Raw genomic sequence first — 14,970 nt, 5'->3', positions numbered from 1 at the left:
CGACATTTATTACTATTTTTTGGGCAAGCTGTTAATTTGAACTTTGTACTCATGGATGATGGATGCATATTTTGGGTGAATATAATGCGTGCAAGTTAATAGCTGATTGCCTGACCAGTTTTTAAATTTTTGCAAACAATAATATTTATTAGCCTTTTAATTTGTCGCATTCCTTATTTATTTATTTTTAAAATTTTCAGATCAAAGCTTTCCTTCAACTTAGGGTTGGTAATTTTTGATACCGTAAATCTGATTTAAATTAAATACAAAATTATTAATTTAAGGTTGAAGGGTTTGACTGGTTTAATTAAATATGTCGAGTTAGCTAGAATTGACCTATATATATATATATACTTCAACACAACCTAAACCCGGTACGTACACGATATTTAAGGTTTGATATTTTTGATACAACCCACGAACTCAACACGAAATTAGCGAGTTAAAGTTAAAGGATATAACCCGGTTAACTAACATGATTTATACTCATGTTTCGACACAATTAAAACTCAACTTGTTAACGTGAATTGTTAACCCTACTTCAACATAAGTTATGGCCAACTTTTTGGGCAGTAGTAATCCTTTTTAACTTCACGGCTTAATTAATTAATAACCTTTTATTTGCACAAGGAGCACTCTCACATATGATACAATCCTATCAGTATTCTGACCCCTTCGAGTGCAGAAATCACACATGTTGATGCGGATGCCACCCTTTATTATAATTTTTTTTTTGGAGCTCATTTTCAAGTTTTGGAAAAGAAACCATCGCTAACATAGCAGCCTAGCTAGCTCTTCAGTTCTTCCAACACCTGCACAACCCTCTCTCTAATCCTAATTTTTTTTTTTTCAAAATTAATTCTTAAATAATGTGTTACCATCTCATTAAATTTGTTATTTTGAGAAGTATGTCACCAATTGGGACAACCCAGAGCATGTTTTGAGGGAGGGGGGGGGGGGACACAATTTTCTTTCTAAAAGCTAATTCTCAAATAATGTGTTATCATTTAATTAAATTTGTTATTTTGAGAAATGTGTCACTAACTGAGACAACCCAGAGCATGCTTTTGGGGGGGGGGGGGGGGGGAGAGGGGGGGGAATTTTCTTTCCAAAAGTTAATTCTCAAATAATGTGTTACCATCTATTAAATTTGTTATTTTTTGAGAACTGTGTCCCCCCCCCCCCCCCCAAATTTTAAAACCCACCCTTATTTATTTATTTATTTTTAAATATACCCTTAAAGATATTTTTTTTGTCCCCCCAACCTAAAAGTCTAGTTCCACCCCTAGTCACCAACTCATGTGCTCGTGATAAATAATTTGATAACCAACTTTGAGAACAAAATATTTGAAATGTTTATATATATATATATATATATATATATATATATATATATATATCCTCCCAAAATTTTAAAACCCACCCTTATTTTTTAAAAAAATATACCCTTAAAAATATTTTTTTTGTACCCCCAACCTAAAAGTCTAGTTCCACCCCTTAGTCACCAACTCATGGGATGGTGACAAATTATTTGAGAACCAACTTTTGAAACAAAAATTTATAATGTTTATCATATATATATATATATATATATATATATATATATATATGCTCTTCAGTTATTCTAACACATGCACGACCCTCTTATACTCCATGTCTATAAATGTGCACACTTGAAAGCCCTCTTCTCAAAGGACTGCCATCCACTTTTTGGTTCAATTAACATAACCTCTCTCCTTGTTTATATCACTCTCTTCTCTCTTTCTCTCCTCTCAGGTAATTAACCCAATTAAATCTTAATAATTATAGAGTTTATTTAACAATGTTTGAATGATTAATTACTTGTAATTTATTTTAAATCGTTTGCCATTTGTGGTAGCTGCAGGAGTAGTATATTCAGCAAAACTCACAATCATAAACAAGTGCAACTACACAGTATGGACAGCCATTAGATCCAACCACGCCAACAGTACCCACCTCCCCACCACCGGCTTCACTCTCTATTCCAACAACTCCAAAACTCTTGCCGTAAATAACTCCTGGTCAGGCGCCTTGTGGAGTCGCACCGGTTGCGCCAAGGACTCCACCGGCGTGTTCTGGTGCCTCACAGGTGACTGCGGCTCGTCCACCGTAGAATGCCCGGATGGCTATCCCGCTTCACCAGCCACAGCAGCTAAGTTCGATCTAAAGGACCATGAAGACAACCTCGACTTCCTTGTTCAAGCCCCCAAGAGTGTGGATCCGTGCAAGCTCAGCTTGTACATGGATTTCCTTAACCATAACTGCCCAGTGGCTGAGGGTTTCGACTACGATGAAGGCACCGGGACGTATACCTGTTCATATCCCAATTATGGCGTCATCTCTAATTACTGCCGACAACCATGCACAACGACGCCGACCGATTACCTCATCACTTTTTGCACTCCGCCTTATCATACAAGAGCATCTCCAGCAAATGTTGTTATTTTAACTATTGAAAATACCGTTTTTTTCATTTTATGTACTAATTTCTCATTATACACTCCATCCAAATATCTATTTTAACTCTCTACTCTAATTAAAAATTACTTTTATTTTTTTATTTTTTGGTTGAGGGAGAGGGAAAGGGAGAAAAAAAAAAAATCTTACAAGTTACTACATTGAACTTTCATATTTGAAAGTTCACTGTAGCAAATTTTATGAAAACTTCTATTTTAAAGTGTCTGTTAGAGCTCCAAAAAGGTTTATACTATCAAAATTTTAACAAAACTTTTATTTTAAAGTGACTGTTAATAAACAATAAGTTATATATATATATATATATATATATATAAGTTGAATCTTTAAGAGGAGGGCCTAAAATTGGACAAGTTGGCTGAAAATAGCTGTGTTAGGTTTTTTTTTTTTAATGAAAAATAGGTTGAAAAGAACCAAATTTTAATATATAAAATGGTTTATGCGACTTTTTTTTTTTTTTTTTTTTTTGTGAAAAAAAGTTGTAACTTATATTAATGAATCAAAGATGGAGTAAAACGCTCCATCAAAATTACATCACGGATGCAGTTTGGGATTTCACCCATCCAAGAAATATCCGTTACATTTTGAACAGCCAAACGAGCCAATATATGAGCCGCTTGGTTGGCTTCTCTATGGACATGGCAACATTTCCATTCAAGCCAAGTATGAAGAATACTCTGCGTATCTGTCACAAGATGTCCAACCCGACTCCATTATTGGTCCTTTGAGTTCACGGCATTAACCACCTGTAGAGCATCCCCTTCCAAGATGGTGGTCTGCAAATTGATCTTTGCACTGAATCTTGCAGCATGGTATGAAGCTAATATCTCACCTGCAATCGGTTCGAAATTTCCATATTGTGTTAATGATCTAGCTGCAATAAAGTTTCCACCTGAGTCACGTATCAGCACACCAATTCCAACGCGGCCAGTGGAATTGGTGGCTAAATTTGTGTGAAGTAATATTTTATGATTGTTTTATGTTGTTTAATGGCGGTTTAATTCGATCAACCCAACCATCTTTATTGCGCACAAATTTGTTTAAATTTAATGAATACCTCTATAACATTTCTTTTATTTCCTTTTTATTACTGTTATTTATATTTTTGCTACTCTTTTTTTATGACACTTAAATAAATAAATAAAAAATTATAATGAAAAATCCGCGCATAATACAGGTTATAGGCTAGTTTTTATAAACTGGTCAAAAATCATATGGGAGACTAGCTAGTTTAGGAATTAGATCCCAAGATATAGTTGCCATGTTTTCAACTAAAATTCGACCGTGACATGTTGAAGAACTTTATGGCTCTCTTTGCTAATATATTTTAGGAGATATTTTTTATTTAAGTAATGCTATATACTACACTAATATTTTACTTGATGCAGAATTTGACGGAGCCAATGTTCATCCTAAAAAAAAAAAAAAAAATTCTACTTGTAATTTTTGAGGTTCATTAAGCCCCATCCCCTACTCTTCTTCTTCTTAGAGAAAATAAAAAGAAAAGAAATAGCAAATCTTGGATGAGAATTCTGATTCTTGTTTTCTTCTTCTTCCTTCTTCATTTGATTATTCTGATTGATCACACTTGCATTTGATTCAGTACTCTTTCTACCTTTTTGAACCTGAGTTTGAAGAAATAGAGGATTCCAGAATTCCTTTACATGTTTTAGGAGTTTTATGTTGCATATTACTTGTGTTTTGTTGAAACAACATTAGATGTTAGTGTAAGGGAAAATAATTGCATACCATTAATAGGCACATTTCCTTTGGGGTGTTTGAAATAAGGAAATTATTTATGTTGATTTTTGGGTAAACATGAGTAATGCTAGTATACGTAGGACTCATGTATTTTTTTTTTTCCCCAAATTAAAGTAATGATCATTATTGAATTTGAAAATATGATTATTATTGTATTTTGATCCGACTGCAATTTAAAAGTTACATCACTTTTGGGTATAAAAGTGACATGAGTTCTACATATAACATTACTTAAATATACCGTATTAAAATATAAAATTATTTTATATTAATTAATTATTAGTCCTGTGTCTTATCCCTTCAAAAGCAAGATCCTAACTCTGCCTCTGTCTAGGAGGCTAGGGGCAACCACATGCATCCAATTCATCCAACATTCACCTTTTAGATAAAATATTAATTAAATGATTAAATTTACTATTTAATATCAATTTAAGCTCAGAGATAAATAGTGATTTAACATAGTATTAGAACCACAAGCCCCCAGTTCGAATCTTGTTTGCATCAATTCACTTCTTATTTCAATTAAAGATTCTAGGTATTGAGTTTCATTTATTATAGAGAGAATTTGAATCCAAGCTTAGAGGAAAGTGTTAGAATATTAATTAAATAATTAAATTTATCATATATATTCTATCAACTTCTTACAACCCAAACCATAAGTCAAAGTATCACAATCAGGATCAACATGAACGTCAAAGTAAATAAGCCTACATGGCTACTTTTTTCATGGCTTTAGTTAAGTTGATAGAATGAACTGGCCAAAACAAACCATAAAACATGCAAAATTAATCAAAACAAAAACCCAGATAAAGATGATGGTTTTTTTGATTTGTGCTTTAGAGTTTTGTAAGTAGAAGTGCACTGTTTGGTTGCAACTTCATTATAATAAACATTCTCATTCTCTCTTCCATCTTGATCAAGAATGAAAATGATTCTCCCTTGTAGCCCTTTTCCTATATATAAGAAATCGGGAAAGATGACTTTGACCTTAACATTTACTGACTAATTGTAGTTTTGGGTTTAGATGGAATCATGGAATAACATATGGATTTGCTTATTCAGTGAGCAACCAATTATCAGAATGAGGTAATGCTGTAAGACAAGTTTCAAAATGATAAATGAAGAAAGGTTTGAAGCCGAATTGAAACAAGCTCATGGTTAGTAGTGAATATCCAAAGAAATTAAATAAAATTTTGTAAGTAGAAAGGGTTTAGAGTGATTTATGACAAAGAAAGTAAACAGATGCATATTGAGTATTCTTGACGAAAAAAAAAAAAAAAAAAAAAAAATTTACAAGTGTTCCAGACAGGTGCAAGATTATATGGTAATTTCTTCTTCACAGAATTCACTCGAATTGACCTCCAATTTCTGAGTCACTTGTTTGTGACATATAATGATGATCAATAATAAAAATGATATTATCATTTAATTTCACACTTCAATATTTTTTTATGAGATTTAATTTTCTTTGGGTGTTATATCCCTCCATATAATCACAAATATAAATTCTCAAAAGCCTTCTGTTAGGTTTTAGAAATTGGCCTAGTATTTTCACAGAAAATAAAATTTTAGATCTTACATCTCAAATCAATTCTAATACTGAAAGTTTCTATGACTGCAGTACTCATTCGACAGGACTACTATGGCTCGGGGTTATCTCATCTATATTGGAAAGAAAAATGTTAAATCTATAAACAAATTTTACAAAATTTTTTTTACAATATGATATGGAACAATATGATTGGGTTTCTCAAAAGTTAAATTTATTTCGTTTCCAATCATATTAAATTTTTTGTTTTGTTTTGTTTTTTTTTTTTTTTTTTGTAAAATTTGTTTGTGAGCCTAGCATGGTCCAAAACTTATTATTATTATTTTTTAATTAAAAAACGAGTTAATCAACTTCATAGCTCATCAATTTTTTTTTATATAAACTTTGGATATTTTTTTAAAAGTAATGGGATTATAGATCTTATTTTGTTTTTTTTTTCATTCATTAATAAGAAATTTATTAGGATAACACTCTCAGTTTTCCAATAGAGAAATGCTAGGCTTAACTCGTTTTTTAATTAAAAAAATTAGTAAGTTTTGGACCATGTACAAATTTTAATAATGCTTGATTACAATAACAAGGCCATTTTTAATTATAGTTTTGCACAATTATTGATCTACTAAACATTCCTATGCATAAAGAGTAGCATTATTTTTTCGTGTAAATGAAATTTATTCAATCTAATTCACATAAAATTTTGGAGAAATGATATTTTTATTCCATGACTATCAAATAATGCTGATGTGACAGTTTCAACAAATTCTTGAATTTTTTTTGTCTTCTTTTTTAACAATATTTGATCCAATAGTTAGGACTGTCACGTCTACATTATTTTAAAATAAAAATATAATTTTTAACATTGCTCTTAATTAATACGTTTTAATTTATGGGCCCACGTTGGCTTTTGTTTTTTTGGACAAAGATTTTTTTTGTTTTAATATCTTACTTTATTATATTTAATGATGTATACAATATTGTAACATATACGTTTTAATTAATACGTTTTTTTTATATGAAGCAACACTAGTTAAGCCCACACAAAATGACTTTCTGCCAGCTTTACTTCATACCATATCTGCCCTTCTCCAGCACACTCTTCTGAAATCAAACCATATAATAGTCTAAAATGGAAAGGGCATTTGAGTCAATACAAATTCCCGTACGACAATGCCAGACCAACCTTATCAAAATCAAAAACTAAAAAAAGCAACACCAGGCGACAAACCAGATCCTAATTCTACCATAACAGCCGTTCACAACACAGATACGATGGCCAATATATCACCGTTAGATCAGCATAATTTAGAACTGAACTATGGAACCCACATAAAGGCCCCTCTGCCTTTTCATATGCACGGTGGAGAGCAGTCGTGAAAATCACACGCCTGTGACGCTATCTCCTTTCGTGTTTGAAATCACGCGGAAGTATTTTCTGCTTCCAGTTCTTCTCAGATCACATCTGTGCTTTTCCCAAAACCCCTAATTTTCGGTTCTTGTAAGATTTCTAGTTTTATTTTTGTTTCAAAAAAAGAAAAAGAATATCTTCTGGATTCATAGCGATGGGTACTTGGGATCTTCTAAACATTCAACCTACAGAACTCAAAGTCCTATGTAAGTCTTTTCTTAAACTCATTTGTCTTGCTACTTTCTGTTTGCTTCCCTAGAAAATTTTGGAGAATCGAAGAGAGAAAAATTTGGGTGTCATGTTTTATGCTCCTTTGGTTTAATAGGAGAACCCAGAAACGGATTTAGCGAATTGTTGCCTCTTTCTAATTGGTTGCCGATAAATATGTAGGACAAACTGAAAATTATGAATTGTTTGGTTTGTGGTGTTTTTGGGAGGTTTCTTTTGTCATCGTTTGTTTTGCGTGAAAATTAAGGGAAAGAAAAAAAAATGAAAGAAAATGTTTTTTTTTTTATTTTTTGAAAATTTGTAACCATATGAGTTGAGCTAAATTGTCGTTTTAGGTTCATTTGAGTATCTATAAGCGTTATGAATTTTTATTTCTGTTTGCTGTTTGGTCCAATTTTTGTGATGTTAATTTTCCTCTCAGAACCTTTTCAAGGTGTTTGTTGCTGATTCTGGGTTATTTTTGCATGTGATGGCAAAGTTGAAGTGAAGAGGCAGAGTTCATGTTCCATACAATTGACGAATAAAACGGATAAATATGTGGCGTTCAAGGTAGTTTCCTTTTGAATTTTCATCGTTGTGTTTGTTTATTTGGTTTTTCTATGATTTTCCATCAAGTCATTGTGCTAATGTTCTGTTTAATTTACTGAACATTGTAATTGATTAGGTTAAAACAACAAACCCCAAAAAATATTGTGTCCGTCCTAATGCTGGCATTGTTTTGCCTCGAACCACATGCAATGTTACAGGTAAATACTTACTAGTAACCATAATACCAAGTGGTTCTTCATGTTGATTTATTTTTCTTTTTGGTTATAATATCATACTTCCTCCATTTTTTAATTTAGAATTTGAATTGCTAGGTGATAGTCATATTCGTTCCCCATTTAGTTGTTGATATTATTCTTCATCTAATATTTTGCCTAAATTTTATAGGTAGTTTACTGCTAATGTGCGTGTATCTATTTACAGAAAAAAAATGGTCAAATTTTAGATTTGAAATGCTTGTTGTTTGGTTCACATAGTTCTATCATTTCACTTTGTATGTTGTCTATATCTATCTGTTCTTGATTACTGCTTTCTTGACATGTATTCTGGCAGTTACAATGCAAGCTCCTAAAGAGGTACCCCCTGATTTGCAGTGCAAGGACAAATTTCTTCTTCAAAGTGTGGTTGCGCCGGATGGTGCGACTACGAAAGACATAACCCCAGAAATGGTGTGATGGTTTTGCTGCTCTTGGGCTTTTTTTTTTGGGCTGTTGTGGTGTTTTGGGTTGTTTTTCTTTCATGGACTCAGACTTGGTGTATTGTTTGTTTTTTTTTTTAGTTTAACAAAGAGGATGGTAAGGTTGTGGAAGAGTTCAAGATGAGGGTCATTTACATTCCTGCTAACCCCCCATCACCTGTCCCTGAAGAACCTGAAGAAGATTCTTCTCCCAGGGCATCAGTGCTTGAGAATGGGCATCAAAATCGTTTATTGTTTGATGCTGTAAGTTTTTCGTTTCTGCTGTCTTGAAATTTATTCCTTTTTCTTTTCTTTTTTTTTTTTTGGCACTATACCTCTTTGCAAAAAATTTCAAAACCTTTGACAGAGACATTGATGGGCAATTTGTTTCCTTATGGTCTGGAATGTTATTTTAAATGTCGTAATCTTAGGTATCAAGATCTTTAGAGGAGCCTAAAGAGAAGTCTTCAGAGGTAAATGTCTCTCTGCCCAGCTTATGATAAACATTTGTAATTTTAATTATCAGTACCACATTTCATTTTAATAGTTGATAGTTTTTTTTAATAATATTCTGTTCATTTGTTACTCCTTGTGAGTATGTTTAAGTTTTCATCGTATGTTTAAGGATGTTTGAAATATTGGCATTATAATTTTTATAATAATCACTTTCTGTCTTATCCCTTCAGTAAGATTATGTTGTGTGTCTATAGCTAGTTGGAAGCATTTGTACTATGCAATTATCAAGCTTATACTTTGATACTGCCTTCTAGGGAGAGTCAGTGGCTGGTTGGGGGTAAAATGGCTTGTAATGATTATGATGCTTTACCAAGAAGGCAGAAATTGTTAGTAAACTAGAAAGATTTTCTCTCATGGAGAAGGTGAGTTGGAAGCAAAAATCTAGGATCTTGTGGCTCAAGGAGGGTGACAAGTACACAGTTTTTTTCACATAATGGCTAACTACAACAGAAAAAGGAATTCCGTTGATTCCTTGTTGATTGCTGGCACAATTTCTACCAACTAGTCGGAGATCAGCAAGCACATTGTCCAGTTTTATAAATACTTGTTCACTGATCAGTTTATTTGGAGGCCTGTGGTGGATGATCTTTCCTTTGATTCTATTGATGAGGCTGAGACTAGTTGGTTGGAGAGAGAATTTGAGGAAAGGGAGGTGTGGGAGGTTGTGAAAGGTTTGAACGGTGACGAGGCACTGAACCCTAATGGTTCTCTATGGCATTCTTCCAAGCTTGTTGGGTTGTTTTGACTGGAGACATCATGAAGGCTTTTTATGATTTCCATGCTAGTTGTAAGCTCAAGAAAAGCCTTAATGCTACATGCCTCGCCCTTATTCCAAAGATTCCCAGGGGTGGTCGATCCAAGGACTTTCACCCTATTAGTCTAGTGGGTAGCATTTACAAGATTATTGCTAAGATTCTAGCAAACATGCTTAAGATGTTGTTGGAGAAAATTATTTCTAAGTCATAGAATGTGTTTATCCGAGGTAGGCAGATCCTAGATCTTATTCCTATTGCCAAAGAATGCCTTGATAGTACAATGAGATTTGGAAAAGCAGAGGTTATTTGTAAAATGGACTTAGAAAAAGCTTATAATCATGTTAATTGGGATTTTCTATTGTACATGCTGAGAAGGTGCTGGTTTGGGAGGAAATGGTGCTCATGGGTGTGTTTCTTAGTTTTGGTGAACGGCTCTCCTACTAGCTTCTTTAGCAGCCCTCATGGCTTGAGGCAAGGTAACCCTTTGTCTCATTTGCTGATTGTCATAGTGATGGAGGCATTGGATAAGATAATTTCAGCTGCAGTGAGTGGAGGCTTGTGGTCTAGCTTCTTTGTGGGGATTGGATTGGTATCTCCCATCTTATATTTGCTAATGATACATTGCTTTTCTGTGGGACTGAACCGAATCATCTTCGCAATTTACAAAGCTTATTCTTATGTTCTGAAGTTGTGTTGAATTTGAAGGCAAACTTAGTCAAGTCGGAATTGGTTCCAGTGAGAAATGTTGATAATGTGGCTGGGTTGGCTGGGATTCTAGGTTGTGGGGTTGCATCTCTGCCCTTAAAGTATCTTTGTCTTCCGTTGGGGGCTTCCTACAAGGCCAAACATATTTGAGACAATGTTATTGAGATAATTGAACATTAGCTAGCTAGTTGGAAAATGTTGTACTTGTTTAAGGGTGGTAGGGTTACCCTTATCAAGAGCATCTTATCCAACTTACTTACATACTTCATGTCCCTCTTTCCTCTCCATACGAGTGTTGTAAACCGTATTAAGAAGTGTCAACGTGATTTCTTATGGGATGGACTTGGTGAAGAGCTCAAATATTGCCTGGTGAGTTGGTCCAAGGTTTGTACGTTGATTTCTATGGGAGGGTTGGGGGATAGGAACTTGTAGAGCTTTAATCATGCCTCTTAGGTAAATGGATTTGGTGCTATGGGTTTGAGAAAGAGGGTTGGCGGAGAGTGGTGGTGGACTCTAAATATAGCAGTTTATGAGAAGGGTGGTGTTCTAGTGAGCTTGTTGGGGCGTATGGGTGGGTTTATGGAAGAATACTAGGAAGGTTTGGGGAAAATTTTGTAGTCATACCAGATTTGAAGTGGAAGTTGGCTTTAAGGTTAAATTCTGGCATGATCTCTGGTGTGGGGATGTGGCCATTAAGAAAGCCTTTTTTGTTTTATTCGGTATTGCTTGCACAAAGGATGCTTCTGTTGCGGCTCAAGTGAATTTTTTTGGAAGTTCCATTCAATGGAACATGAGCCTTGTTAGAGCGGCTCATGATTGGGAGGTAGATGTCTTTACCTTGTTTTTCAGTATTTAGTAAGAATGAGAAGGGAAGGGGAGGACAAACTGTGGTGGATCACTTCCAAAAAAGGGTTGTTTGATGTTAAATCCTTCTATAGTGCCATGGGTTGTAATGATGGTCTCCATTTCCCTTGGAAGGGTGTCGACTAAGGTCCCTTTGATTGTGGCCTTTTTTGTTTGGTTGGCAGCCCTTGGGAAGATCTTTACCATGGAAATCTCTGGAAGCAGCTCATCATTGTAGTTGATATGTGTAAAAGGAATGGGGAGAACGTGGACCTCCTCCTTCATTGTGAGGTTGTTTATGCGATTTGGAATGTTTTCTTTTGTCGATTTGGGCACTCTTAGTTTATACCTAGATGAGTAGTCGACTAATATGCTTGTTGGTAGACTACTGACAGCACTTGGGAGTGTTGCTTTGTGAAAGATAATGCCTTCGTACCTTTTGTGGTGTCTATGGAGGGAATAAAATAATAGAATCTTTGAGGACCGTAAGAGGGTTTTGGAAGAGACTAAATCTTTATTTTTCAACACCCTGTATCTTTAGACAACTGCATTTGTTTTTCTTTTGGTGATTGTCCATCATGATTTTTTAATTCTTTTTGCTTCTACTAGCTAGGTGGCTTCTCTTGTATACCTCATGTTTACTTGGGGGCAATTTATGCTTTTAATAAAGTTTCGATTATTTATCAAAAAAAAGTTTATGGAAACATAGATTGGAGAGCTTCATGAAATTTTCTGCCAGTAAGAACCAATGAAAAGTTGTTGATGCTTCAGTTTTTTTCTTTTTCACTTTTTTCTTGATGGTTGATTGTCACTTTATTATGTTGATAGCTATAATTTTTTCAGGGCAAACATGGTGAGTTTGATATTTTCTTCAAGTTTGCTGTATGAATTTAACATATGATGACCTTAAATATTGAGACAATGTGGCAGAAGCTGCTATTGAGGAGGTAGTAATGGTGGTACCAGATGTCCTTGTAAGGCATAGTTGTCTTGCAATTTCTATTCTTCAACAACTAAGTCATAGGCTCAGTGTGTTTTTTTTCTTAATCATGCATGTCTATGTGTTCCAGTTTTGACAACCTCAAAAATATGTACTTTATGCCTGCAATTAACATTATAATATAACTGATTTTGAGGGATTAGGTGTGACACTTGAATCAAGTACAAATTTATAAAGACAGCTGGTGATGACTCTGTCATCTAAATATTGCATGTTAGGAAAATTCAAAATTGGAGGTCGTGGAATTTAATGGACCTAGCAGGTGGGCATTGGAACCATTGGTATAGTTAAATGACATGCTACTCGAAGAGTTGTTATTATAGTCAGGAGCTACTATTGGCAAAGCATCTACTACTCTAGGATTGGGGTAATAGCCTGGGCTTTCTCTGTGGGTGTCCTCCTTAAAAGCTATTCATTTTGTGCTCTAGGAAGTGGTGTCTTAGTAACCCCTCCTCCATTCCTGCTTCAAGTCAGGTCAAATTATAAATGCTGATCATTGGAGAAATCGAAGTGGGGGTTGCTTCTAGGTTGTTGCGCAGATAATTATTGGGAGTATATCCATATAATATAACACCGATGGTTGTTTTTTCATACTTCTGCAGTGGCTAATATGATTTCAGTTAATTTAGATTAAGTTTTCATACTTGGAATAGGCTTATAGACCTCTTATCATAGGAAAAAGAGAGATTATTACTCAAATACAAGAATTTAATAAATGAAAGTCACAGTTGTGCCTGGGTGATTTAGCTTTTACTGTATCAATGAAAAACACATTAGCTTTTAGACCCCATGCTCTTAGTTTTTGCCTATAATAGGTCATTTCTAATCTTAGCCAGCTGTCTTATAGCGACAACAAGATACAGACAAAACTCATGTTAAATTTGTTCTGGAATTCAGGTTGCTTGTAAGATGTGGTCAAAGACAAACTCAATAGTGTCAGGAACTCACTAATTCTGTGAAAGTTTTTTGTCTTACACCTTATATAAATCCTTTATGTCGCGAGATGTTAGGTCCCCAGACTGCAATAATTAAAAGTACAATTTCTTACGTAAGTTGAGTAATGGATAGGATAATGGGGTACCATGGATTAGGCATTATGTACTATCTATCTTGAAAAAGTTATTGCTAAGGTTCAAACAGGCAGCTGGCCCTGTTGCTAATTATCTTCTTGTGAATATCTTTTGTTTTAATTAAAGTTTGTTTTATGCTTTTCTGTTTCTATGCTTGATTATTGTCAATTCTCCTCCAATACAATTGATTGATTACCTTGTATTTTTGTGTACAATGTATTTTTCTTCAGGAGTGGTCTATGATTTCCAACTTGACCGAGGAGAAAGCTTCTGCTTTGCAACGAAATCAGAAACTACATCAGGAACTGGTATCGGTTTTGTTTGTACATTATATAGTATCAATTATCTTTTACGCTCCCGTGGTTTTTCAATAATTTCATAATTGTATTGCTCACGTCCAATGTTACCTAGTGATTCTATGTGATTTGTCTTGTTAGTTGCGCAAATTAACTGATTTCAATAGAAGGCCCTATATTAACTGTTTGATAAGCCCTCTTTTGGGGCTTGAGGCTTGCAATGAAACATGCACTCTTGATTGAAAGTTTATGCAGAAGTAAAATGGAAAAGAAATTTGTTCTTCTACAAATTTGCTTTTCTCAGTCTTTTCTTTCAATAAATTTTGTCATAATAATGTCATAACTATATTTGACAGGATCTGCTGAGAAAAGAAATTAGCAAAAGTCGTGCTGGTGGCCTCTCTCTATTTGTTGTGGTGCTGGTTGGTCTGCTTGGCGTCCTGTTTGGCTACTTTGTCAAGTAAACGCTGAAACTGCATATCAGGCATCCTTTTGTTTTGTTAGCTGGGTGTTGGAATCAACATTATTGATGCTCCTGATCTTCCTAAGACTCTTTTTTAGGACTTTTCTTCTTTTAGGGTGTAAATTATAGCCTCTTATTATTGTATTTTGACATGTGAATGATTGATTTATCCAAGTCCTAAGAACTTTTTCGGTTGAAAGGTGGGTTAGATGGGCTCGGCTTATTGTAAACCTAATACATATTGATGCTTGGTTTTAATCAAAGGGGGTTTTGTTTTTGGTGTTTTGTCGTTCTCTTGAGTGTGATTTCCCTTTTTACTGATATTTTTCTTTATTTACTGAGAATGAAAATAATGGGGAGTTAAATGCAATCAATTTCCAATAGAAATATGCATATATATAAACAGAGTACCGATTGATATTTTCCCATAGTCAGGAGCATCTTTAGTCTAATAGTAAGGCTAAAAACTACATTTTTATTTCATCACTATTTTACAATGTTAATGTGCCAGTCTCAAGACTCTTTCGGTCATCGTTAAAAGTAAATAAATATTCTAGAGTTGGTTGTGATTATCATATCAGTATCGTGAGATATTTGTGGGATAAAAATGTGGTATATATACTGGTATAGGCCGGGCTTCTTTTTCATTATGTTCTCTTTT

General features: G+C 34.2%; 2 protein-coding genes across 2 annotated transcripts; both read left to right on the top strand.

Moving 5' to 3' along the window:
- Positions 1-1,631: 1,631 nt before the first annotated feature.
- LOC132171872 (thaumatin-like protein 1) lies at positions 1,632-3,453 on the top strand. The gene is made up of 3 exons (XM_088512546.1): positions 1,632-1,776; positions 1,880-2,335; positions 3,305-3,453. The coding sequence occupies exons 1-3, from the start codon at positions 1,632-1,634 to the stop codon at positions 3,451-3,453; spliced, it is 750 nt and encodes a 249-aa protein (XP_088368672.1).
- A 3,721-nt stretch (positions 3,454-7,174) lies between these two features.
- On the top strand, positions 7,175-14,593 carry LOC132180796 (vesicle-associated protein 1-3). Its single transcript, XM_088513306.1, has 8 exons — positions 7,175-7,417; positions 7,918-7,988; positions 8,104-8,185; positions 8,538-8,653; positions 8,764-8,925; positions 9,093-9,134; positions 13,781-13,858; positions 14,203-14,593. The coding sequence occupies exons 1-8, from the start codon at positions 7,366-7,368 to the stop codon at positions 14,308-14,310; spliced, it is 711 nt and encodes a 236-aa protein (XP_088369432.1). The 5' UTR covers positions 7,175-7,365; the 3' UTR covers positions 14,311-14,593.
- The last annotated feature ends 377 nt before the right edge of the window (positions 14,594-14,970 follow it).

The sequence above is a fragment of the Corylus avellana genome, chromosome 2 (genome assembly GCF_965113065.1).
Source record: "Corylus avellana chromosome 2, dhCorAvel1.hap1.2, whole genome shotgun sequence".
NCBI classification, from domain to species: Eukaryota; Viridiplantae; Streptophyta; class Magnoliopsida; order Fagales; family Betulaceae; genus Corylus; species Corylus avellana.
Note: the sequence above shows the minus strand (reverse complement) of the source record. Positions and strands in the feature narration are given on the sequence as shown.